Source organism: Seriola aureovittata, chromosome 17 (assembly GCF_021018895.1).
Source record: "Seriola aureovittata isolate HTS-2021-v1 ecotype China chromosome 17, ASM2101889v1, whole genome shotgun sequence".
Lineage (NCBI taxonomy): Eukaryota > Metazoa > Chordata > Actinopteri > Carangiformes > Carangidae > Seriola > Seriola aureovittata.
This window is the reverse complement of record NC_079380.1, coordinates 2,363,521-2,390,485: the sequence shown is the minus strand read 5'-3', so window position 1 is coordinate 2,390,485 and position 26,965 is coordinate 2,363,521. Positions and strand designations below refer to the sequence as shown.

Sequence of the window (26,965 nt, the reverse complement as noted above, 5' to 3'; positions counted from 1 at the left end):
GAAAAGTGAAAACATTTGCAGCAAATAAAAACATGATTATTCTTTTTAGGCATAAATTGGTTTTATTTCAAAACTGATTACACAAACCAAGTCCACATATAAAACATAAAATATTAACTTTGAAAATCATAAATATGACACAGTTCACTTTTATTCAATCTCCAGATGTTTTAACATCATGAAACACAACCAAAACTTTTCTCTCTAATTTCTAACTAAAGCAGCAAAGATATGATGCTGCCACAGAAAACTGTCTGAGCTGTGATCAGCTTCTCAACAGACCCTCTGTTTGACCCTCGAGGTCCCACAGCTGTGCAGACAGACGCTAACGATGTGGAGACAGAGGTGCTGTCATCCAGCTCCATCACACTAACTGACCAGACTGAACAGCAGTGGCACAGGGAAGCTGACAGGAGCCGTGTTGTTCTGTCCGCGGAGGAAAAGACTGTTTATGATGAACCTGTGCACACTGAAACCTCAAACTTCCTGTAGGAGGACCAGGACCAGCAGAGATCTGAATCTGAACTCTAATGTTGTCCTCCATAGATGTTAGACTTTAATCTCAAAGTTCAGACTTTTCTCTGAACTCAAACTTTTTTCATTTTATTAATAAAACATCTGAAAACATATCAGCAGCATCAGTGTGGACAGTTTTGACAGCTCACTGATGATGAATGAACCCACCAGCATGTATCATACACCATTACATACCACCGACACCTTGCATGGCAGGTGTCAGGAAAAGGTATTGCTTAGAAAATAGTTTCTCACTATAAGTAAACTAAATAAAAACTTTTGGAGTCGCTGAATTTACATGCAAAAAATATCCTGAAAGTTTCGAGTGCCCGTTGTTCAAGCAACAGGCACTAAAAACGCTGTGTTGCTCTCTTAAACTACAGATTATCTATGTCACAAGACAAACACCTGACACCTGTGAAGTGTGGTGTATCCAGAGGCTTCTCCAGGTAACATTATGGTGACAGCAAAGAAAAGCAGACCGGAAATCACTCTGAGTCGTGTGTGATGAATGTTTGTCAGCAGATAGTCACTGGTAACCAGGTTATTACCACACATTCATCTCTGCTGTGTCTGATGTGCACTTAACTAACCTCAATTCAATCCTGATCAGATCTTTATTCTGTAAAATAAACACAACTCACTAACACAGATTCAACCAAGCAGAGAAACAGAACAGATTCAAATCAAAGTCAGAGCTGTATGTTTACCTGTCGACCTGTTGGTGTGAACCAAGACTTATCATCTGTAAACAGTTAACATATATGTCTAGATTTAAAAAACACGTGCTCCATTCTGTGACCACGTTAGAATTCAAATTAAACTCTGATTTGTTCTTCTGTCTCCATCAAGCTACACACAGAACACACAACAGCTAACTGTAACACACTAACTCACTGCAGCCTCGAGGAACACAAAGGTGTTGTTGAAATGAATGATGAAAACACTCGAGCTCCACAGCAGAGCCTCTGACCACACCAGCAGTTTGTGTGAACACAGCAGGTTAAAGCTGCTGCTGGAAGAACATAAAGAACAACAACAATAAATAAACAATCATTGCTGCATGTAAAGTAACAGTCGGGAGGAATCTGTCCCACAGATTCCCACAGTTTGTGCGTTTGTAGTGCGTTTGTCTCAGTCAGTCTCAGTCAGAGTCAGAGTCTCCGTCTCAGTCAGAGTCAGAGTCACAGTCTCAGTCAGAGTCAGAGTCAGAGTCAGAGTCAGAGTCACAGTCAGAGTCTCAGTCAGAGTCACAGTCTCAGTCAGAGTCTCAGTCTCAGTCAGAGTCAGAGTCAGAGTCTCAGTCTCAGTCAGAGTCTCAGTCTCAGTCAGAGTCTCAGTCTCAGTCAGAGTCTCAGTCAGAGTCAGAGTCAGAGTCTCAGTCAGAGTCAGAGTCTCAGTCAGAGTCAGAGTCTCAGTCTCAGTCTCAGTCAGAGTCTCAGTCTCAGTCAGAGTCACAGTCTCAGTCAGAGTCTCAGTCAGAGTCTCAGTCTCAGTCAGTCTCAGTCAGAGTCAGAGTCACAGTCACAGTCACAGTCTCAGTCTGAGTCTCAGTCTCAGTCAGAGTCACAGTCAGAGTCAGAGTCTCAGTCTCAGTCAGAGTCTCAGTCAGAGTCTCAGTCAGAGTCTCAGTCAGAGTCAGAGTCAGAGTCTCAGTCAGAGTCAGAGTCTCAGTCAGAGTCTCAGTCAGAGTCACAGTCTCAGTCAGAGTCTCAGTCAGTCTCAGTCAGAGTCAGAGTCTCAGTCAGTCTCAGTCACAGTCTAAGTCTCAGTCAGAGTCTCAGTCAGAGTCTCAGTCAGAGTCAGAGTCTCAGTCAGAATCAGAATCTCAGCCTCAGTCAGAGTCACAATCTCAGAGTCTCAGTCTTGGTCAGAGTCTCAGTCTCGGTCAGAGACAGAGTCTCAGCCTCAGGCTCAGTCAGAGTCCACTTGGCTTTAAGTCCTAGGATCTTTTAGGTTCCACACTAACACCAGTCTTTTCCTTTAAACTGAGACTGAATCACACTGAATCACAAAACTGTGTTCATATCTTACTCTGACAGTAACAGACAGACACAATAGCACAGCGACTATATCCTGGACAGTCTCTGGTGTGTGGTATGGACCTGGGACAGAGCAGGACAGTGTGAGGAGACACTTCTGGACTGTCTGTGGGAGAAGTGTCCCTTCATCTTCTCAAATCCTAAAATGGGACATGTGAGGGACGTATTTGGCACTGATGATGTCAAACTTAGAGGACACTTGTCTCTTTGTCCCCCTCTGACCTGAGACACTGCTCCAGCACTGATACATTGCTCTGTCAAAATAAAAGCCACATTTGACACTCTTGTTACCACCTTCATGGCAGAAACAGAAGAGAGAGACTGTGAAGGGGGGTGGGAAGAGACCAGGGGACATAGACATGATCTGGACTAACAGGGAGAATCTGTAGTTCAATGAGGACGGAGGTGTCGGGTGGAGCAGGTCAGGCCAAAGCCCTTGTTCTCACCACCACTTTCAAACAGGCTCCTGCTTCATCTCTCTCTCTTTAACTCAGGACCTCCGGGAGACAGCAGAGCTGGGGGGGCCAGAGGAGCAGCCGGACCAAGTGAGGCACCTCCTACATCAGACCAGACCTCCTGCTTCAGACCAGCCCAGCGTCCTTGGCCATCTTGTAAAAGGCTCCTCTCTGAGCGATGAGGTGAGAGGGGGAGTCAAACTCTGCCATCTCACCTTTGTCCAAGACCAGGACCCTGCAGGGGACAGAGAGCGATCAAGACCCTTCTGTTCAAGTAGCACCAAGTTATGCCTGTACCACCAGTCTGACCAGTCCCACCAGTTCTGTCCACCGTTTCATTCATCATCAGAGTCAACCTGTCATCTTTAGATAAAACAAACATGACCAGATGATGACTTGAGACTAAGACGACCACTGATGGCTGTTTATACTGGTCCACTGGTGTGTCAGAGCATGTGTGTGTGTGTGTGTGTGTGTGTGTGTGTGTGTGTGTGTGTGTGTGTGTGTGTGTGTGTGTCTGTGTACAGTACCTGTTGTAGTCCATGATGGTGTTGAGGCGATGAGCTATAGTAAGTACGGTGCAGTCCTCAAACTGAGACCGGATGGTGGACTGGATCAGGTTGTCTGTCTCTAGATCCACAGCTGCTGTGGCCTCGTCCAGAACCAGGATCTTGGTCTTCCTGAGCAGAGCTCTGGCCAGGCACACCAGCTGCCTCTGACCTACACTGGAGGGAAGACACAGAGGAGGGTTTAAACAAACTAAAACTACACTTCAGTCCTACAGTGTCTGAACTGAGGTCCGGGATCCTCAAACCTCACAGTGACACACAGAACACATGAAGCTGGAGAGCTGTGTGAAGACTCAGGTATGAAACTGTGCAGGAAATGAACATGACACTGAGAACACACTCCACCCTCTGTTTCATATGGTAATGATTATGAATACTTTCATTTATATATAAAACTTCTAAATGTCTAAATTTATATTTATATTGTATTTTTTCTAACTATCACCTTTCAATAGTAGTGGCACATATCCTTACATATTCTTATTTTTTTAATTTATATATCAAAGTATAGGGACATATTGTTACTTTTTATGTTTAGATTTTATCTTTATCTTATCTTTATAATCTTACTTCTTATTCTTTATTGTTACATTTCCATTCTTAAGGAAGCAACTGTAACATTTTATACAATACAATATATATGGATGTACAAATACGTATACAGCCACAGTCTTGCTACACAACTGTTAGACATAATTATCTACTTTTGAATCTAAACCGGCCCAATGTCAGAGTGTGAGTTAAGCTGTCCTCAGCTTGAGTGATGGAGGTATGATATGTAGTTGTGTTCCGTTGTGTTTCTAGTACGTAAAGATGTGGATGACTGATTCATGTCATGTGTTGTGGAAGAAGGCCTTGTTCACAGTTATATGGAGTTTGTGAACCTGTTCTTCCATGTTTAACATTAACAAATAAAATGCAGTTCCTAATAAACACCAGACACGTTCCCTCTACTGTAGTCTCCTCCTGCTGCTGCTCCCTCTGTGTTCTTCTGTCTGATGTTAACCACTAGTCAGTGAAACTCAACACCTCCTGTTAACCAGCTACGAGGACGATAATGAAGGCTTTTACTTTGAAACATCTGTGCAGGAAGCCTGGGCTGTCACTGATTAACACTGACTAAAAAACAAAGAGGTGGAGTGAAGTAGTGACTAAGAGCAAAGACACAGAGAGGAAGTGATGTCAGCAGAGGACGAGTGTGACTCTGAGGTTGTTGAAGTTTTTGGTGGTGTGTATGGAGGTGTGTGGAGCAATGATACCTGAGGTTCTCTCCTCCTTCACTGCACTCATGGGTAAGTTTGTTGGGCAGACCGGAGACAAAGGCCTTGAGGTGGGAGAGCTCAAGAGCCCGCCACACGTCCTCATCAGAGTAGCTGTCGAAAGGATCCAGGTTCATCCTCAGAGAGCCAGAAAACAGCACCGGGTCCTGAGGAGGGGGGAGAGAGTCATCATGTGATCACGGTCTACCTGTTAGTCCTGTTCCTCTGTGTCCTCTGTGCACTCACCTGTGGGATGATGGTGATTCTGGAGCGGAGGTCATGGAGACCCAGCTGAGCAATGTCCACCCCGTCGATGAAGATGTGGCCCTCAGCTCCCTCGATGATCCGGAACAGTCCCAGAGTCAGGGAGGACTTCCCCGCTCCAGTGCGCCCCACGATCCCCACCTGATTGACAGGTGCAGCAGCTCATGTTACAGACCACAGACTGTACACACACATACCAACACAGATGTAACACGCGCACACACACAATCACATACTAACACACTAACACATAGTCACATACAGTCACACAGACACACACAGTACACACACACAGTCGCACACAGATCCAGCTCCGCCACCCGAGCAGTGCAGTCATGTCCACACCTTCTCTCCTCCGTTGATCTTGATGCTGATGTTGCGGATGGCGAGGTCCAGGTCCTGGCGGTAGCGCAGGCCAAAGCTTCTGATGTCGATGCAGCCGTCAGTGGGCCACCCCGGTGGGAGGGGGGAGGACTCGTGTTTCCACTCGGCCTGGTGGTCAGTGGATATTTAAATAAACACATCAACAAAGACTGAGGAGCATCAGATGAAGGTTGAGCTCATCCTGTCTCACTGGTTTGACCTGGAACACATTATTTATCTGAAACTTTTAGAAGACAATAGTTGTTTTCCTTAAAAATCTTCACTGAGAAGTAACAGGTGAAAAATAAATGTAGTGGAGTAAGAAGAAGAAATATTTCCCAGTGTAACGTAGTGGAGTCAAATCACAGTTATCACTAAAGTGAAAACACTCACATCATGAATCTGAGTTACACATGTGACTGCTCTCAAAGACTGACTTGTTACCAGGTAACAGCTACAACAACACAACCTGTAAGCAACAGTTCAACCAGAAAATCAGCTCACAGTTCAGAATTTCTGAGAGGTCAAATTACACTTTACAGGTGTATTTATCCAAAGTACACCAGTAAATACCCCAGTCCTGATTTCTTTACTTTTACGTTAAAAAAAGCCGGTTTCTAACAAGTGTTAGGGTGATACCACAGAATTTCTTTTCCATCCAGTGCGCTGTGTGGTGTGCTGTTGGCACCATGTTCATGTTTGAGTGCACACAACATGACAGCAGCAGTGGCAAAGAGTGGGATGAACTTGTGTTCACAACAATAGAACATGGTTTTTAAAGACAGTTCTGCCCTGAAATGAGTCCAACATAGAGAGAAACTGAAACTGGTAACCATCCTAATGACGCTAGAATCGATCTTCAAAGAAGAGACGTAGTATCTGCCCCCCCCCCCAGCAAGTGTCTAAATGAGACTACAGAGGTTGTCGGGGACGATAAACGTCATCAGAGTGAACACATTAAAACCAATGTAATCTCCAGTCCACCTTTACAGCCTCGTGTTTATACAAACTGTTATTAACTTTGTAAGAGGAAAGGCTTTTGTAGAAGAGGTCAGAGCTGAATCAAACTACAAGTTGAGGTTTAGTGGTGACGTTGAAGTCATGTGACAGTAGTGTAGGTGGTTTAACTTCTGCTGATTGTATTTAATCTTCTAGGTTGTTACCACACTGGTGCTTCACACAGAGCATCAACTCTGATCCTACATATAGACACTACATCAGGTTTCAGGTTCCCATGACATCCGACAGCAGGTGGACGTGTTTGTTGTGTAACTTCATGTGTGCTTCTACATAGAGATGTGGAAGAAACTGAATTCTCTCCTGCACCTGTAGTCCCAGTCCAGGTCCAGCAACATAAGAAGTAACTCCTTCCTCCAAACACAAACAGCTGATACTGGCTCTTTGATAACTGTATATTTGTTTGTTTACCTCTTTCTCTGTGTCGCCATACTCTTTCACTCTCTCAACAGCCACGATGTTGGTCTCCACGTCAGAGGACATCCTCACCAGCCAGGTCAGAGAGGCAGTCAGCTGCACAGGACAGAGACCTCTTACTAACAGGGTCAGGTCAAAAACACCTCCTCTCCTCCTTTTCATTTACAAGTAATAAAATCAAGGAAGCTCATTTTAAGTTTATTCATAAATTCTAGCTCACTCCCATAAAGATGCGTAAGATCTATAAAGATCATTCATTTAACTGTCCCAGGCTGCCGCAGGTGGACTGATGATGGACTGTAATTCTCACCTGTACAAGTCCTCCTATAGGACAGAGTGGTGTCTAACCCATGAGCAGGTGACACAGATGAGAGTAGGTGTTTACCTGGAGGGCGTAGGAGATGGACAGGCCCATGATGCCCGGACTGAGGCTGTCTCTAGCTATGACAGCAAACAAAGCAGCAAATGACACGATGCAGTTTCCCACAAACTCCAGACGGACTGCGAGCCACCTGAACACACACACGTACACACACACACACACACACACACACACACACACACACAAAGTCACCAACACTGAGAAGAAGAGAAACTACAGAGGGAAGTTCACCTGAGAACAACCTGCTCTTCAGTCTGATCCTCACTGATACAGTGACTCTCCCTCACCTGTTGGCCACTATGCCAGGGTAGTAGGCCTTCTGGTTGTGGTCTACCCTCTGGTCGCTCTCACAGATGAAGCGCGCCTGTTCTCCAAAGGCTCTAATGACGGAGGTGCCCAGCAGAGTCTCATTAAAGTGAGTGTAGATGGGTGAACGGCTGACGGACTCCAGACGCTTCAGCTGACGAGATGACGCAACATAAAACCTCTGGGCAGAGGAAGGACAAGTGTGTGAGACCATTCAGAAACAAACTCAGTGTTTTCACACTCAGTCCACGTTCAGACAACCAACACCTTCTGAAAACGTCTCACCTGCACAAAGAAGTAGAGCAGACCGAGGAAAGGGATGATGATGGCGACCAGCGGCGTGGCGACGAGGATGATGACGCAGGCCCCCAGCACGTTGAACATGGAGCCCATAAACATCTTGATGATGACGGGGATCATTGAGTCGATGGTGTCCATCTCCTTGGCGAAGCGGTTGACCAGGTTTCCGCTGGGGGTTCGCTCGAAGAAGGACATAGGTGAGCGGAGGACATCGTACAGCATGGACTGGTGGAGGACGCGGGACGCCAGGATCCCCCCGATGGACATGGAGAGGGAGTAACCAAAGACCGCCACGCCTGCAGAGAGAGGGGTTCACAGGGTGAGCGGTCTGAAGAATAATAAAAAATAATAATAATAATAACTTTATTTATAAAGCACTTTTCAAAACACAGTTACAAAGTGCTGTACAAACATAAAAACAAAGCAAAGCAATAAAAGACAGAGAAGAGAGGCAACGTGTCCATAAGCAAGGCAAGTATAACAGGGAGAAATTACAAATACGTATGTTAAAACAATGAAATCAATAAAACATACAAAAGAAAATAAAAGCAAAATTAAAAACCAAAGATAAAAGAATTGAAATCAAGAATTAAAAGCTGCATTATACAAGTATGTTTTGAGTAGAGTTTTAAACCGGGGCCTGATCTCCTCGGGTACGAGATTAATGTCTCTTCAGCAAGTATGCAGGATTTGTAGACTGGTTTTGTCATCAGGTTTAATTGGAAGATAGATCTGTGTGTCATCAGCGTAGAAACTTAACTGAATGTTATGGTTATGGACCAGGCTGGTACACTGAAACACACACTCTGAAACACACACCGCTGTACCTGAAGAGTCACAGGTTTCACTAGGGATGGGTATCGTTAAGATTTTAACAGTACTACTACTTTTATCGATACAATACCTTAACGGTACTCTTATTGGTTTATTGGTTATGGTTATTCAGTGTGAAGACAAAGAAACATGAAAACAGCATTCAGGATGTTCTGCTGTGTCAGAACCGCCTCACCAGTCCTCACCCTGGGACAGGCCGAGACCACCGTACACCCCCAGTCTCATCAGTCTGTTCGGCTGCGTGCCGTTAACCACCGGGTCGTCCGTCCACAGACTCAGCCAGTAGTTGGAGAAGAGGGAGACCAGGTGATGGGCGAGGAACAGCAGCAGACTGATGCAGGACAGAAGAACCCCGATGGCCTTCAGGTAGGCCCAGAACACAGACAGTTGCACCTGGGGAGGGAAGGAGACCAGCTGGGACCAGGTTCTGGTTGGGACCGGCACATAAGACACATGCATGTGCAATGGTTCACTGCTACCTACCCGTCCAATGCTGGCCTTGTCAGCCTCAGTCAGCTTGCCCACCTCAGGGTTCTTTGCCTTCTTGTTCGGGTCCTGGCCCTCCTTGCTGGTCTGGGACAGCTTGGACACACTGCTGACAACTGGACTGCTGCTCACACATGAAGAATAAAAACAAACACAGGATGGAAACTTTATCCATTTAAAATTAAATGTACAACCCAGCACAGTGATGGGGTCTGAATAGTTTCTGAAACCACTGTATGTACATATAAAATACTGTGAGAGTTTTATTTCTAAATGTATCATTTGTATTGACATAACACAGTCACTCCTACAGTTCAGTAGCTGGTGGATTCTTTGTCCAGTTCTGTCTGTTATATCTTAAACTACCTGTTCCTCTCTTTGTGGGAAAGTTTCTGTCACTAAATTAAAGACTTGAACAGAGCAGAGCTTCAGGTACTGCTGTCAGGACTCAGAGGACACAAACAGAGCAGGTTTATCAGAGTCCATGGTCATAAACGTCATCTCCGCAGGACTCCATAGAGCTCCTCTGTGGTCCGGTGTCACTCACCCAGCCAGAGCAGTCGCGCTGCCGTTCTCTGTTCCTTTGGTTCCAGTCTTTGGCGGAATTTCTAAAAACAGGAGGGAACAAGGGGGGGGGGGGGTCTTTAATTTCCATTACTACACGTTGGAATGTATACAGGCAACATAGCCATCCCTTCAACCGTTGCTGCTTAAAGCCAATATTATTATTAACTACTGCAGCAAACAGCTGAGTCTAAACCACAGCTCATGTGCATGGAGCAGCAAAATTAAAGAATATGTCATAATGCTGCACATTTAAATTATTATTAATATCATATGAATAAATAAGCTTTCAGTCGACAGACAACGCACACAGTGACCGTGGCTGTGTGAAGAACATTGTGCCTCACCGTTGTTGTCAGTGTAGTCCACAGATGCGTATGTCCGCAGGAACTCAGAGAAGGCGCCCTCTGTGGCCATGAGCTGCTGATACGAGCCCATCTCCGTCACCTCTCCCCCCACCATGACCAGGATGAGGTCCACCTGGGGCAGGTAGCTCAGCCCATGGGTCACCAGCACACGAGTCTGCACACAGCCACACACATTAACATGTTTATGTGAGAAAGGTTTCCTGTAAATCATTTCAAGTCAGGACTACTATAGTCATTCAAAAAACTCATACTGAATATCTGCTGAATATCCAGTCATCTGGCAACATAAATATGTATAAACATAGATCGCACACAGGAGCATACACTTCCATTCAAGTGAATGGGAAAGTGGTCTATTCCAGAGTTTTGGGGGCCCTGACAGAAAAAGAGCTGGACCTGTTCTGGACCTGGGAACAGCAAGAAGTGACTGATCAGATGATCAGAGACCACGTTCAGACTCAGAGGATGTTATGGGATCTATTATATAAATGATCAAAATCAGTTCTAAACTGCGGAGAAAAGGGGTTAGAGGTTAGTCAAGGTCATCTGAGTAAGATGTAAATATATATATATATTTTGTTTTTAATAACTGTATAAGGGTAAATAACAGCTACTATACAGAATGCATATACCAATGCTACAATCCTTGTTACAAACACGACCCCTTTTTTGTACTGGTAGTGGTTAATGTTGGAGCCTTTATATACTGGGTGGATGTAAATGCTGTAAATATGACTGTGTATAATACAAACTCAATTAAAAAAAAAAAAAACAGCTCTGCCAAAGTTTGGATGCTATTTCTTCCTGTTGGTTGTATGTCTTAGTGGCCGCTGCCATTCCCAGTTAAGTAAGAGCCATCGCACCACAAAACTCTTACACTGCATCAAATATGTTTTAACCTTTTCAGTTATTTTCTGGTTTAAAAGGACCAGAACTGTAAAATGTTATTAACCTACTGAACAAGTCCTGAAAACAGCAGGTCAGATAATCAGTGATCACAAACATGTCCTTTGTGACCTCCTGTAGCACCATGTTGTTCCCTCATGAAGTTCAGGCTCAGATAATTACAAATGAAAGGTGTCGTGTGTTTATATTGATGACAGTCAGGACACCTGGTATCAATGTTAGAACCACTATGAAGAGCTGCTTCTAATACTGTGGTGAAACCAAACAGACAATGTTGTAGCAGTCACATGATGAGACACTTTGGTGTCATGTTTTTCTCCGGGTGCTTTGGTCCCTCTGATCTTCCTGTAGTTTTCATGTAGGTTTTCATTCAGCAGACCTTCCTACAGTACCTACCTATAACAACAGCATCAGTGTGACTGAACCTGAAAACATGATGTCACCGCACAGTGAATCTCCATGAGATCAGACTCACCTTGTCCTTTAGCAGTCCCTGAGGACCAATGACCTGATCAAAGATGTGTTTTCCTACGTGGGCGTCGACCGCAGACAGTGGGTCGTCCAGCAGGTAGACAGCTCGGTCACAGTACACAGCCCTGGCCAGGCTCACCCTCTGTTTCTGACCTCCAGACAGATTCACTCCCTGTAGGGGGAGAGACACTGAGGTGAGGACAGAGACAAGGAAAAAACAATGAGGTGAGGACAGAGAGAGAAACACTGAGGTGAGACACTGAGGTGAGGACAGAGACAGAGGCACTGAGGTGAGGACAGAGAGTGAGACACTGAGGTGAGGACAGAGAGAGAGACACTCAGGTGAGGACAGAGACAGAAACACTGAGGTGAGGACAGAGAGAGACAGAGACACTGAGGAGCCCAGTCTCATGTCTGAGTGTGTTTAACTTGTGGACAGTCAGTGTTGCATAAACCTGTCTGTCTCTCAGTGGTTTAAAGTCAGTCACTGTGAGTCCTGCTGCTCTGGGTTATAAACAGAGGACACACCAGGTTGAAGATCTCTGGTGAAAGGACGGACCTCTTCTCCGTAACCAGAGGCCTCAGAGACGAGGAGACAGACCACCCGCGGGAGACAAGGAGACCTTTGCCTTTGTGTGCTGTTATGAACCTCACAGTGGCTCAGTTTTGTTTTTATTTTTTTTTTGTATTGTGACATCTGAAATTTCTCATTTTACAAACAAACGTCTTGAACTTGAAGTTATCTTTGAAAAAGCTCAGTGCTAATGAAACAATGAAAACCCTCCAAGTGATATCAGGGTTTTAAAAGCAGACCACTTCAGCTGGTTCTCTATGGACTCAGACCATCCAATCCTACCTTCTCTCCGATCTCGGTCTCGTCTCCAGCAGGAAGGATCTCGAGGTCAGGCTGGAGGGCGCAAGCATCCACCACACGATGATACCAGGCCTCTCTCCTCTCCTGACCGAACATTATGTTGTCTCTCAGGGTAGAGTTCTGGATCCAGGCCTGCTGGGGAACGTAGGCCACCGACCCCTGCAGGGAGAGTCACACTGTAAAGTTAATGGTGTTTTCTGACGTTCTCTAAAGAACCAGAACCATCTTTAGTGCTGCTGTCTGAAGGAACGGTGACGTTCAGCTCCAGGATTCATGCGGACAGTCGACAGTTACATTTTCACTACAGAAGCATCACTACATTGCCTGACGCTTCAAGATAAACACACACTGAACACACACACTGTGTTGAAGGGACACAGCTTCTGAAGGACCAGCTGCTGCTGTAATGCTAATGCTAGGTGAGCAGGAAGGATAGACGGGGACAGAGGCTCTGTTCAAACAGAGTCTGAACAACAACATGATTCAGAGCACAGAGTCAGTCTGTTGTATTACTGTCTGATAGGAGCAGGTTAACAGTGGCTCAGTTGTAACCATGGTAACTGTACTCATCAAATACGGTGACAGCTGAAGCCTCAGAATATCACAGGAAAATGATAAAAAAAACAATTTGGTCCATTCACTCTAATGAATTTGCTTCTCCTTTTAGCCTTTCCCGACACTCTGGGCATTCAGTGCTGGTAAAACCAACTAAACAATCCCAGTTGGCCATGGGATGTAACAAGCTCTCTGATTGGTTGGAGAGCTAACCAGTCATATCATATTCACAGACTGTATATAAAAAAGGGTTTTACAAGCACTGAAGACCCAGAGTGTCACAGAAAACCTAAATGGAGAAGCTAAATGGCTAAGCTAATCAATTAGCTAATAGGAAAAAGGAAATGGAAATTGAAGAGGGAATCCAGGTATGTACTCCCATTTCTAAAATGCCTTTTCAAATAGTTTTTCAAATTCTACTTATTCATGAATTAATAAATGTATATATAGATGATTTATTTAATGAGAGTTTTATGTTGTTTTTGTAAATTCATTTTTAAATCTTACATATGTATTGATGGATTGGTCATTTATAAATTCTTAACAATTCCTATTTTGAAAGCCTATCGAAATATGAAATTAGGGGAATGCTTTATTTATTTTCCTTTGACATCCCTGGCCCTCCATAACTGTGTGTGTTCTTTACGAAGAACTGTAATGGATTTAGTTCTGCTTGGAAACCTGGAAATCTCATGATGTGACTGAATGCTGAATGTCAGTGTGTGTGTGTGTGAATGAGTGAGTGAGTGCAGTCACCTTGACAGCCACGGTTCCCTCCAGTTTGTCCATCTCCCCGAGCAGGGCGGAGAGCAGAGAGGACTTTCCTGACCCCACGTGTCCCACCACAGCCACCAGAGAGCCTTCTGGGATACACATATTCATCCTGTACACACATACACACACATTCAGATAGCTTTACTCCAGTGATCCTGCTCCTTTTAATAAACACCTATTGGATCAATATGTGTTGTTTCTAAGTTTGTTAATAAGAAGAAAACGGTAATGTTATGGTAGAAACACATGACGTAGACATGTTTTCTTCTCTCTTGCTGCTGACATTCTGGACTAAAAAAGAACCAGTGTTCTCTTGATTTGACCAGCTCAGACTCTGAAGTGAATTATATGTAAACACACTACAGAGGACAGATGACACTCACTGCTTCAGTGTCGGTGACTCAGTTCTGGACCAGCTGAAAACTCCATCCACTATGGAGACACTGTGTGGGGCTGGGAGGACGACAGAAGACGTGTTATCATACACACATGTGCAATGGAATAAGAGTGAGCAAAACTCCCCACGCACAGCCAGTTTAAGTGTTCAGGTGCTGGTCCGTCGCAGGAACAACTAAAGTGAAAATCAAACTTAACCACCGCACACTGAGATAACTTCACTCACTTTGATTGAGGGTGAACAACCAAACTAAAGCTAAAGAAGTGTCAGAGGGGATATGACCAAACACTTATTGATTAAGCTATTGATAAACAAACAATGGAAAATCCTAGAATGTGACCCAGGTTTCAATCATTTTGTCGTCCTCTAGACCTGGTTTTTGCTTCAGGAGAGGCAGAAATGTCAGAGATATAGTTCTAGGCAATATTTGTCAGGAACCTGCTCAAACTAACTGGCTTTCTCAACAAGTGTTTGGAAACTATAGGTGTGGAAAATGTGCACACTGTTCAAATACATTTGATACCAAGACATTTAATCACCCTCGCTCAGGAAAGAAATATAATAGAAAAGAATTCACAAATTGTTTTTCTACACGTCATCTATATTTTGAAATGCCAATATGACTTAATGTATGTAGGCCAAACAAAGCATAAGGCTGCCATGGAAACATGGATTATATCTCTGCTACACTACAAAGAGAAAAACCACGGGTCGACTGCTTCCCTAAAGTTTATTGGCATTGGAAGAGAGCGCCCCAGTCCCAGAGGGGGTAATCTAATAATCAGAGGGAAGTATTTTGGATTCGTGAATTCAACACAATTGAACCTGGTCTATCTCTGTTAATAAATTTGACTTTTTTCATGCAGTCAGTTGTGTTCTCTTATTTTTGTTAATTCAGTGTAACTTTTGTAACTCTAGTAATATTAATAGTGATTAGTTTAGCTAATGTTTAATATTGTTATGCTTTTTGGAAAATATTTACCTTTTGAAAAAAATGTTAAAATACAGAAAAATTACAAAATGACGATGATGGTGATTGGTCATGTGATCTATGTGTGTATTAATCACACCTGTGAACGTTCTTGCAATTTTGAGTGAACCTGAAGAAGCCACAGGTCAAACACATTGTTCGCTCTCAACAAAAGTCACAATGTATTCATCTCAGTGTGCATATTTATATACATAGACACACACAAATGTATGTATGTATATATATATATATATATATATATATATATATATATATATACATACACACACACACACACACACACACACACACACACACACACACACACACACACACACACACACACACACACACACAGAGACAGAGACAGCCCAGCATGTGGGAGCAGACAGATGCATGGTCACAGAGAGGATAGATGAGGACAGACTCACAGCCGGCTGCTGCTCGGTGCTCCACACTGTCTTCCTGCAGCTCCTCGTGGGACAGAAACACTCTGAGCCTCTTCAGGGACACACTGGCCTGAAGACCCACAGACACCAGGAGAGAGAGGATGATACTGGACTGACAAACTGAAGTAGTCTCTGATGTTGACATAGTTTAGATCTGCCCTAACTTCAGTATTATAAAGTCTTAAAGGACCTGTCCACCCAAATCACTGACTTATCTTTTCACTGTCCTCTGGTGAGGTGTCTCCACGCACACAGTTCTGGTCTCATTCAGCCAGGCGTTTTAACATGTGGCTGACTTCTGCCTCCAGACCAGTATTATGAGGTTAATGGATTTAAATCTGTAGTGGTACAGTGAGACACTGAGCAGTGTCTGTCCCCAAACTGTCTCTGAATAATGAGGAGTCCAGGTATTAGCAGTATTGGAAAGGTCACATGGACAGGAGTCGACTGTCTGACTGACCATCACCTGTACAGGTGAGTTAACAAGCTACAGTAGTGGGCTATAATCTGTTATCTGTGGTTGGCCTGGCCATGCGTCACTTATAAGCCAATCAGATGAGAGTGGCCTGTTGTTGGTGGAGCTCAGAGGAGCCAGATTTGGGTCTTTTATATGGTGTTGAGGATTATTTGGTTTAGATGGTTGGTTTGTTATTCTGACTACTTTTAATTTATGATTCTATATGTGACAATAAAAGAAGGAAAATCCCATACACCTAATTCATATTTAAGGTGGAAGCAGAAATCCCAGAGACACACATCTTAACACATGAACAAATAAATCTAAAACCATGTGAAAAAGTTTGTTTGATACTGTCATGGTTCCAAAATTAAGTCATGTGATGACTCACCAGCTACAGGTGCTTCAACACACCATCGATTCACATATGAGTGTTTTGAAGAGCACAAACTTAATCCCTTTCACCTCCGGTGTATCTGGGTGGAGGCAGGAATCTCAGACAGATCAACCAACACTAAACTGTGTAGTTAAACACCGCTGGAGGAGACTCATCTGTTTTCTGTTGTATAGTTTAGGTGAACTAGTCCTTTAAGGCACTCAGCCTCTGTTACTTCACCTGAAGAACCAGGAAGTGTTTTTATCATGCTGGGATGTGACTGTGGAGATCAGATATCATCATCTTTGCCTCTCCTCTTACTGTGGCTACATGAAAATCATCATCCAGAGGAATGATGGAGACAACCATGTGACTGAGAGCTGGTCATGTGACTGAGACTGAGAGCTGGTCATGTGACTGAGGACTCACCTGCACCATACTACTGATGACCATAGGCAGCATGTTGAGAGGAAATCGCAGTATGTTGAAGAGCGCCAGCGACACAAAGGCTTTTTGAGCGTCGAGCACGTTGTGTTCATCGATCAGGACGTACACAGTGAAGGTGGAAAGGGCAACCTACATGAGAGAGAGGAAACTGTTTGAGTTTGGTTATAGTCCAGGTCACTTTATTCTAACTTAACAAGTGAATGAATGTAGTTTATCATGTATGAGGTATGTATGATGATGAGGTCTGTGTTCATTGTGGTTGATGTCTGTCTATCTTCACTTAACTCACCAGGAAAGGTGCACAGACCCAGGTGAAGGTGGACATGGCACCCAGGTAGGCGGCCTTCTTCAGGACCCTCAGCTCACTCTCACGGATCTCTGACACCTTGTCCTTGAAGGCCAGTTCCCAGGCGTACAGCTTCAGCACTTTGATGCCGTTCAACATCTCATTCATCAGCTTGATGCGATTGTCCTTACTTTTCATCTGAGCCACCTGCTCACACACACACACACACACACAGGAACACATGTAAACTAACATCAGACACACAGAGCGACACTCTGACACAAGGCTACCTGTGGACCCTCTGACCCCCAGGCTTGGTTCAGACCCAGTGCTTGTAGATAAAAATGGAGGACATGTCTCCACTTCCTCCCTCTGCACAAAACTGAAGCCAAAGCGCCCTGGATACGAGCTCTGACATCAGAGTCTGTGCAACAGTGATCAGGGGGTGGAGGCACAGTATCAAGTTCCCGCCCATACACCTGCTCGACCTGATCATGAGTCAATCACAGCTGTCAATCATGATATCACACTGTCACTTTATAGCATCAAATAACTAATTAAAACCAAAATCTGAACAAACATCAGTGTGATGAGAACAAACTGAAATGACAGGAACCATCTCGTTAGTTTGATCCATCCTCTAACATGGAGGGGGCGGAGTTTATAACCTAAATGTAACCAGCCACACCAGGCTGTTTTGTCCATCTGTATACACGGTCACTGTAAGGACCTGTGTGTGCTGTAAATAAAACAGGTGACAGGTAAATAACAGGTGCTTTGTTGGATGCGACCTGACACAGAGAGCAGGTCTTTGAGCCAGCAGGACTCTGACTGACCAGGAAGTGAGAGATGTGGTGTGACAGTGTGAGTCTGAGGAGTTGTCTCACCTGGTAGGTTTTGGTCTTCATAGCAATGACAGCGTTAACAGGAACCATTAGAACCATCACAGCGACTCCAGCCAGCACAGACGGACCCAGGTTCTGGAGAGCAACAGGTAACGATAATAAAACCACATTCACATCAGGAACTCAGCAGCTTCAAACACTCCTCTGTCTTCAGCTGTTCATGGATGTTTTTTAACATTAAAGTGTTTCTGTTGCATAAGGAATGTTCTGTCAGGTCAGTTCACATTTTTTCTGGTCAGATATCTACATCTGAACTCTGCAGTTTATCTCACTGTTGAAGCAGTACAGACCAATTTAGTCTCATGTTGTCCTGTCAGGGTTAGGTTGAAGGAGCTGCTGTGGCTGTGTAATCCTACCTGCCAGAGAAAGTAGAGGGCCAGCACCACCTGCAAGGGGGCCGACCATATCATGTTGATGTACGTGATGAGGTCCATGAAGCGCTGAGCATCCACTGACATGAGGTTGACCATCTCCCCCACTGTGGAGGTGCGGCGTGCTGCGCTGCTGATAACCAGGGCCTGAAAGAGCAGAGGAGCAGAATAAGTCAAAACATGGAGAAAAGTGTTTCCGCAGTCTGAAGCTGAACCAGAGACGTTCCACTGTCACTTTAAACATGTACCTTCCTGTAGACGGCTCCGATGATGGCGGTGCGCAGACGCATGCCTGAGACGAAGCAGACGTGGAAGTACTTCTGGAGGATGAGCGACTGCACACAGGTACAGATGAAGAGCAGAGCGGTGTAGAAGTAGCCCTGCCAGTAGGGGGCACTGGAGTTGTTCACGAAGCGGATCAGCAGCCTGGACCGGATCGAGTGGAGGAAGTCAACATTTTGTTTAAAACAGAACCAGAACTAAACCTCGGAACCAAATGCTCTGAGTCTGTAGCAGCTAAAGGGAAACGCTGATGATGATGATGAGACTGTCTCCTCTGTGCTCACCATCATGAGTTTAATTACCTCAAAAGCATAATTCCATTGTGTCATAATTAGCATATGAATTCTTGAGTTTTAGCCAAAAACATGTTTTGTGAGGTCACGCTGACCAAAATTTCATCAGCTCTCCATTCCACCTCACATAGTTAAACTCGTTCCTCCACCAACAGGTGGAGCAGGTTGATCATGTTTTAAAGAACTGAAACATCCAAGCTGACAAGAGTCAACGATGGGAGTTTAAACTCTAGTTGAGCAGGGGCCTTTTTATTTGTCCAGTCCTTGACACCTGGTCAGTACAACATGGTCATGTGACATGACCCAACGTTACAGGTCAACAGAGAGCACCCGTACAATGACTGTTTAACATTAACAACTGACTGGTGCACAGGACTGTGGGACACTGAGGACTGCGAACAAGGCAGCAGACTCCAAATTAGGTGGAGGCTTTTAAATGAGACTTTGTAGGAATTGGCCCCTGAATTTGGGCCCAGCTTCTGACACAAGTTACCTATGTCTCTACAACATGTGCACATACAGTATGAAGCTCAGATACATCAGTGACATATAAATCAGTGGCCCTGTTAGAGGGTTGCGATGTAAGAGGAACTGAGGCTTCTCACCGGAGGATCTCAGGCCCCACGAACATCAGGATGTCCTGGATGATCTTATAGAGGCAGGAGATGAGGAAGTAGGGCCCGAAGGTCAGGCACAGGGCCCAGAACAGGGAGGGCTCCTTTGTTTTCTGGGGGTTTTTTACAATCAGGATTTCAGACTCTTCCACTGCTCGACCCTCTTTGCTCTCACTGTTTGGGACCTGCCTGGGGGAGTACAAAGTTTTCTGCTCCGTGCTGGAAGAGAGAGAAAGGGAGGGGACAGGTGGACTGTTTCAGGTGCATGTTCTGAATTAAACAGTATGTTGAGAGGAGAGTCAGAAACAACAGGTGAAATCTTTTGTAAAACCTGAACAGATGTGTAGGTAATTACACACCTCTTCTGTTCAACATCTACATGCTCCCACTAGCTCAGATTATGGAAAACAACTAAATATATTACCACAGTTATGCGGATGACACAAAAATTTACACAACCATATCACCAGGGGCCTATGGTCCAGTACAAGCACTGAGTAAGTGCATTGAACAAATCAACGATTGGATGTGCCAGAAAGACAAAACTGAAGTAATTGGTTTTAGAGCCAAGGAAGAACGATTAAAAGTCAGCACTCAGCTTCTATTGATAATGTTAAAAACTACAAACCAAGCCAGAAATCTCGGTGTAGTCATGGACTCAATTTCAACAGCCTCATTAAGACAATTACAAAGTCAGCCTACTAACCTTAAGAATATACCAAGAATTAAAGGACTTATGTCTCAGCAGGATTTGGAAAAACTGGTCCATACATTTATCTTCAGTAGACTTGGCTACTGTAACTGTAACTGCAGCTGATTCAGAACGCTGCTGCTCGAGTCCTCACTAAGAACTGATTTTAAAATACTGCTGTTGGTTTATAAAGCACTGAATGGTTTAGGGCCAAAATACATTTCTGATCTGCTGCTACGTTATGAAGCATCTAGACCCCTCATGTCATCTGGGACAGGTCTGCTTTCTGTGCCCAGAGTAAAAAGTAAACATGGAGAAGCAGCGTTCAGTTTTTATGCTCCACATATCTGGAACAAACTCCCAGAAAACTGCAGGTCTGCTGCAACTCTCAGGTCTTTTAAATCACAGCTGAAGACTTTTCTGTTTGCCACTGCTTTTTATTAAACCAAATTTGAGAGTGTAACTTTTATTCTCCTGTTTTATCTGTCTTATTCCTTTTTAGCTTCATTTATTTTCAAATCCAACATTTTCTTTTTAATTGTATTTAAATGTCTTTTTACTTGTGTTGCATTTATATTCTGTCTTGATGCCTTTTATGTTCTATGTAAAGCACTTTGAATTGCCTTGTTGTTGAAATGTGCTTTACAAATAAACTTGCTTTGCTTTGCGTTGAACTCCAAGATGAGATTCTCTCACAGAGAGAGAATAAATAATCCCTTGTGGCTTCTTCTTCTCTTTATCATTGATAACAAAGCAAAGCTGAATCCTTCTATTCCCACAGATACATCACATACACCTGTGGGTATCTACGTGCAGGTGCACTTTTACCATTATTCCCTGTTGCACCGAGCTACTGACCTTTTGACCTTCTGGCACTCTGTGTTCCAGCGACGCACCAGCTGTGGGACCACTCTCTGGGAACGGTCCTCAGGGTTCAGAGACCACAGGTCCTTTTCCTCCAGGGGGCGCTTGAACCCTTTCACCATCATCCTGTAGAGACCAGATGGAGGACAGAGACATTTAGACCAATGAGACAACACAAGGGATCCAGTGGCACAAACTGAGAAACAAGAAAACAACACAAGGGACAGAGGGAAAAGAAAACCAGAAGAGCAGATGTCACATGACGTAGGTACCACACACAGGCCTCCATCATCAGTGAGACATCACATGTCTGCTCACCTGGTGATCCACCAGAAGGTGATTCTGGAGAGGAAGGAGGCTCCGGGCTCAGGACAGGGGTTCTGAGGACAAAGACAGGACAATAAGACCCAACAGGTTCCATCAGGATCTAGACAGTCCACACACATATCAGCTGTGAATCCATTTAAGGTCAACTCATCGGGAACGAGAAGCACAGAAGTGATCGCTGTGACATTTCACTCTGTCAACCAGACGCAGTGCTGCACGACTTTCACTGAAGCAACATTCAAACAGGATGAACAGCAGAGCAGGAGGATGAAGCCTGGATCACTGTAATTTAACTCACCACTCTGGATGAGTGTTAGCATGATGTTAGCACAAACATGTTCGACTTACACTCTGAGCTGACAGAAAAGTAAAATCTAAACTACAGGAGCAGCTCAAATCTCTGGAGGTAAACACTGACAACAGCAGGTAATGAACTTACATAACATCAGTGATACTTTTGTGTTCTCTCAACTTTGTCTGAAGGGGGTCATGGTATCAGGTTTTAAAAACATATGATCTAGAATGAGAAGTTAAACTCTCAGAGCCCAGTAGAGGGCTCCACCTGTCACTGAACCTGAATAAGACTCAGACTCAGCTCAGTGGAAATTTGGAATTCAGTTGTGAGGACGCTTTGTGACTGTCCTGTTCATCTTCACCATTATTGTAAACAATAATTAACAAGTATATTGATCTAAAACTGATGAAGGTTCCACCACCCAGTGACAGAGGAAGAGACAGGTGTAATGAGGGAGGGAAAGAGACAGGCGTAGAGAGACAGGTGGTCTCACCGTGTCTTTGACAGCCTGGGAGAAGAGTGGGGGCTGGTCCGTCAGGGAGGACAGGAACAGAGCGACCAGCAGCAGAGCGTAGTAGCTGTAAAAGGTGGTGTATCGCCACACACTGACCGTGAGAGGCTACGACACAGACAAACACAGATTATAACACACGGAACCTGCTGGTGTATGGTTTTTCTGTTTGTGATCTACTATGATGTCTCCTCTGAAGGTAATGTGTTTAACTGACCACATCACAGCAGCTATGACCTTTATTATAAACTTAATTCACCCATATCCAGCTCTGTTCATTCAGGACTCACCTGGTCCAGGACCTGGAGGATTTTAGACCTAAAGGTGACTGTGGCACACAGCAGTGCCAGCAGCCAGAAGATCAGCATCACTCCAGATGACTGAACACCCTTCATCCGCTCATACTGGATCACCATGGCGGCCAGCAGCTGGAGCACACACACATTTACACATTATACATGACAGCCTCACTGACCTTTACTGTCTGCAAATAAACTACACCCCCACAGGAAACATGCGGTCATCTTAAGTCTTCACGACAACAGGAATAAAACTAAACTGAAACTAAATAAAGTCAAAAGTCAACTGAATATTTTCAGAATATAAAACACTCACCATGGTGAGGCCCAGTAAGGTTGGGCTGACCAGGTGGACAGCGGCGGGGATGCTGTTGCCATGACTTCTTTCCCAGAAAGAATAGAAAACATCTGACCAGCAGATGATCCACAGTAGAAGACCAACAGCCTGGAGAGAAGAGAGCAGCAAACAGCTTCTGACTTGTAGACTCTGTTTGTGGTAAACCTGGAACATCACTGACACTGTACAACAACATCAGAGAGAGTGATTTCTTCCACTTGGCAAAGTAAGACTCTAAAACCAGACCCCCTCCCCCCATCAGTCCCCTATCAGACCATGGGGACCGTGTCCAACAATGTCGGTACCTTTCTGACACCATCAGTCCCAATCAGTTACAGGTCTCCTTTTCATTTGTTACTATCTCTGTCACTTTTCAAGTGAGCACCTGAGGTCATTATTACTCACAGTTTTAGCTTTGTTGAGGTGACTCATACATATGTAGCCCCGGTCATGGCTGCGGAGGTAGATGAGGTAGATAGGGGCACAAACCCAGAGGTAGAGGCATGGCAACCACACCAGGACAGTGTTCTGGAAACACTGGGTGAGGTCTGGGTTTGCAGTGTACCATGTACGGTTCCAATCCTGGTAGAGGAGAGAAACAGAAAGACAACGCTAAAGTCAAAAATTACTGAGATGTTATTCAAAGGAAGTAACTGAACACCAGCTGGATCAGGTCTTAGTACACCGTGACATCAGAATCACATGAACAACAGAGCCTGGATCACAGCTGGATCATGTTTGGGTCTGGATCACAGCTGGATCATGTTTGGGTCTGGATCACAGCTGGATCATAGCTGTGTCTGGATCACAGCTGGATCATGTCTGGGTCTGAATCACAGCTAGATCTTGCTTAGGTGTGAAACACAGCTGGATCATGTCTGGGTCTGGATCACAGCTGGAACATGTCTGGGTCTGGATCACAGCTGGAACATGTCTGGGTCTGGATCACAGCTGGAACATGTCTGGGTCTGGATCACAGCTGGATCATGTTTGGGTCTGGATCACAGCTGGATCATAGCTGGGTCCTGATCACAGCTGGATCATAGCTGGGTCTGGATCACAGCTGGATCATGTCTGGGTCTGGATCACAGCTGGATCATAGCTGTGTCTGGATCACAGCTGGATCATGTCTGGGTCTGAATCACAGCTAGATCTTGCTTAGGTGTGAAACACAGCTGGATCATGTCTGGGTCTGGATCACAGCTGGAACATGTCTGGGTCTGGATCACAGCTGGAACATGTCTGGGTCTGGATCACAGCTGGATCATGTTTGGGTCTGGATCACAGCTGGATCATGTTTGGGTCTGGATCACAGCTGGATCATAGCTGGGTCCTGATCACAGCTGGATCATAGCTGGGTCTGGATCACAGCTGGATCATGTCTGGGTCTGGATCACAGCTGGATCATAGCTGTGTCTGGATCACAGCTGGATCATGTCTGGGTCTGAATCACAGCTAGATCTTGCTTAGGTGTGAAACACAGCTGGATCATGTCTGGGTCTGGATCACAGCTGGAACATGTTTGGGTCTAGATCACAGCTGGAACATGTTTGGGTCTAGATCACAGCTAGATAATGTTTGGTGGGTCAGGATCACACCTGGATCTTACTTAGGTCTGGATCACACCTGGATAATGTTTGGGTCAGGATCACACCTGGATCTTGCTTAGGTCTGGATCACACCTGGATCATGTTTGGGTCAGGATCACACCTGGATCATGTTTGGGTCAGGATCACAGCTGAGCGGAGACCAGTGGAGGTTCTCAGCAGGTCTCTTGATCAGTATGTTGTAGCGTGATGTAAAGACCCATCAACACAATGACAGAGAGTACGTCTAATCTTTATTGTTACTGAGATCACGTGGTTCCAGGTTTGTCCTTTCCTGGGGACATGTGCTGTTATGTTGTTATGACACATTAAAAGTCGCTGTAACTACACTGTCCCACATCAGTGTCTGCGAGCGCAGTGGACCGGGACTATGTGGTCTCTCCTGCTGCTGACGGGGGGTCACGGGTTGTGTTACGTTCCCAGCTGGGACAGCATTACGGTTCCCAGTTTGAAGACGTGGGACACTCCGCTGTGAAATGACTCTGGTGAAGCCGGTTCTCCAGAGAAGCCATACTAACGTTACGTATCTGACTATGGCCGGAAGTCGGGTCTGTTAGCATGTGCCGGCAGCTAAAAACAACAACAGGGCAGACTTCTGAGATAAGGGAAAAGACTGAAGGTGGTGAAAACAAACTCACCCAGAACGGATCGGAACGGTCCAGACTGCAGAACTTGTCAAACCCCATTCGCCGCGACGCAGTGGAAGTCGCGGTCCTGACCGTTGGAGGTGTTTGTGCTCGGCTTTGGTTTTATAACCTGACTGTGGAGCGGAAGGTGTCGCCTTCCTCTTCTTCTATGGTACTTTACCAGTCCATGTGAACGGAGTGTATACTGCCACCTGCTGTACCAGAGAGAGAGCTGCATGGTTTAATGTTCAACCCGCTCAGTTACATACAGGTTCATCCACCTTCCTTTAACCTTAACAAACCTGTCAGTTCTGTCCTGAGTCTGTAGAAACCAGGTAAACCCATCAATGTTATAATACTCACTACCTTTGTTAATCCAGTTTTATTTCATGATGGAGAAACAATTTGATTTCAGGTCCAACATCACTGAACTAGGATTTCCAGTGTACCTGACAGGTCAGCTGTCTCACTTCGGGACCAGGGGCGGACTGCAACTATAATTCTCACACCTGGACCACACCTCTTACCTCTTGCCCTTCACTTTATGTTTTTTATTAACTTATTGACATATTAATATACATATTAATGTTTCTGTTGTGTGTATGGTTCACATGTAGCCTCAGCTTCCTACTGTAATAACATACAGTTGCTAAAACGGTTATAAAAGAATATGTATAATTGAACATATGTTTCATAATTGTTGGTTGGTCACAAGTGTTTGTTTTTGGGTCATTCATTTGCATCATTTTCCTCCAAGATGAACCAAGTGGACACATTTAACTAGTCTGGTTCCTGTTACTTCAACAAACAGGATTAGCCTACATTATTAGTGGTCTGGTGGAGTTCCTGGTTTGCCCCTGCGCCAGCTCATTCCAGGTTCTTATATTATCTCTGGTCCAGTTGACTGTTCATGGTGTAGGCCTGAATGACACAAACCACCAGGAAATGTCAACAGCACTAAAGTGCCATGAACTGGACTTTCAGATCAGTCTGTAGACCTTATAAATGTTGAACTGATCCTGATATCTCTCTTCTGGCTCCAAGGGTTGGTTGCACAAAACACCTCAAGTTTTCTACTTAAGTATGACACTTAAGGTTTAATTTCTCCTTAGCTGAAGGAGTTACGGGAGTTAAGGAAAAAAGTCAAAGCATTTAGATTTTACAGCAGTAAAATTCTAATGTTTCCATGGAGACAGTTGATTTGCTTCCATTAGTACTTGTGATTGACCTACCTGTTATCACTTTTGGGAACATTTAAGAAGTGTGTCGCTATCTGATCCTCCTGTTGTTTTGATGGGAACTTCACCATGGTGAACTTTAGTCGCTAAGGTCTTTTGTGCAACAAATTAAGTGATTCCTGGGGCTGGTTGCACAAAACACCTTAAGTTTTCTACTGAGTATGTATGGCATTTAAGATTTCATTTCCCCTTAGTTGAGGGTGTTACTGAAGGGTGTTGCACAGAATCTGTTCAAAGGTTTCCTTAGTTAAAGAAAAATTTAAGGCATTTGCAACAGTGTAAGAGATTTAAGAGAATTCTTCTGAATAGTTAAGGGTGTCTCCTGGTCGCAGAACATCATCATCTTCTTCCTGGGATGTGTTCATTTTCTTCCTTTAGTTTTTTTTCCTTACTTTGGTTGCTCTTTTGTGCAATGGTTTAGCTGACTTTAAATGATTTCTTAAGTATAATAGTATGATATGGAGAAAACTTTAAATACTTCAGTGAACATTTTTAAGGAAACCTTAAAGATGAAACTTAAGGGTGTTTTTTGCAACTGCTTTTATTTTAAGGAAACCGTAACTCACACTTTAAAGAACCGTGACTCACACTTTAACTTAAG

General features: G+C 44.5%; 1 protein-coding gene across 1 annotated transcript; it reads right to left on the bottom strand.

Annotated features, from left to right (window-relative positions):
- Positions 1–42: 42 nt before the first annotated feature.
- Positions 43–25,317, bottom strand: abcc1 (ATP-binding cassette, sub-family C (CFTR/MRP), member 1). Its single transcript, XM_056401756.1, has 31 exons — positions 25,139–25,317; positions 23,299–23,475; positions 22,873–23,001; positions 22,548–22,685; positions 22,240–22,365; positions 21,443–21,504; positions 21,119–21,250; positions 19,561–19,788; positions 18,629–18,806; positions 18,366–18,527; positions 17,992–18,084; positions 17,108–17,311; positions 16,801–16,947; positions 15,521–15,608; positions 14,106–14,175; positions 13,705–13,831; positions 12,376–12,552; positions 11,524–11,691; positions 10,122–10,296; positions 9,758–9,818; positions 9,208–9,334; positions 8,910–9,117; positions 7,876–8,186; positions 7,572–7,771; positions 7,288–7,414; positions 6,897–6,998; positions 5,451–5,597; positions 5,088–5,246; positions 4,842–5,008; positions 3,544–3,738; positions 43–3,248 (listed from the first exon to the last, which is right to left on the bottom strand). Exons 1-31 carry the CDS (start codon positions 25,184–25,186, stop codon positions 3,140–3,142), a joined length of 4,542 nt encoding a protein of 1,513 aa, XP_056257731.1. The 5' UTR covers positions 25,187–25,317; the 3' UTR covers positions 43–3,139.
- Positions 25,318–26,965: the final 1,648 nt, after the last annotated feature.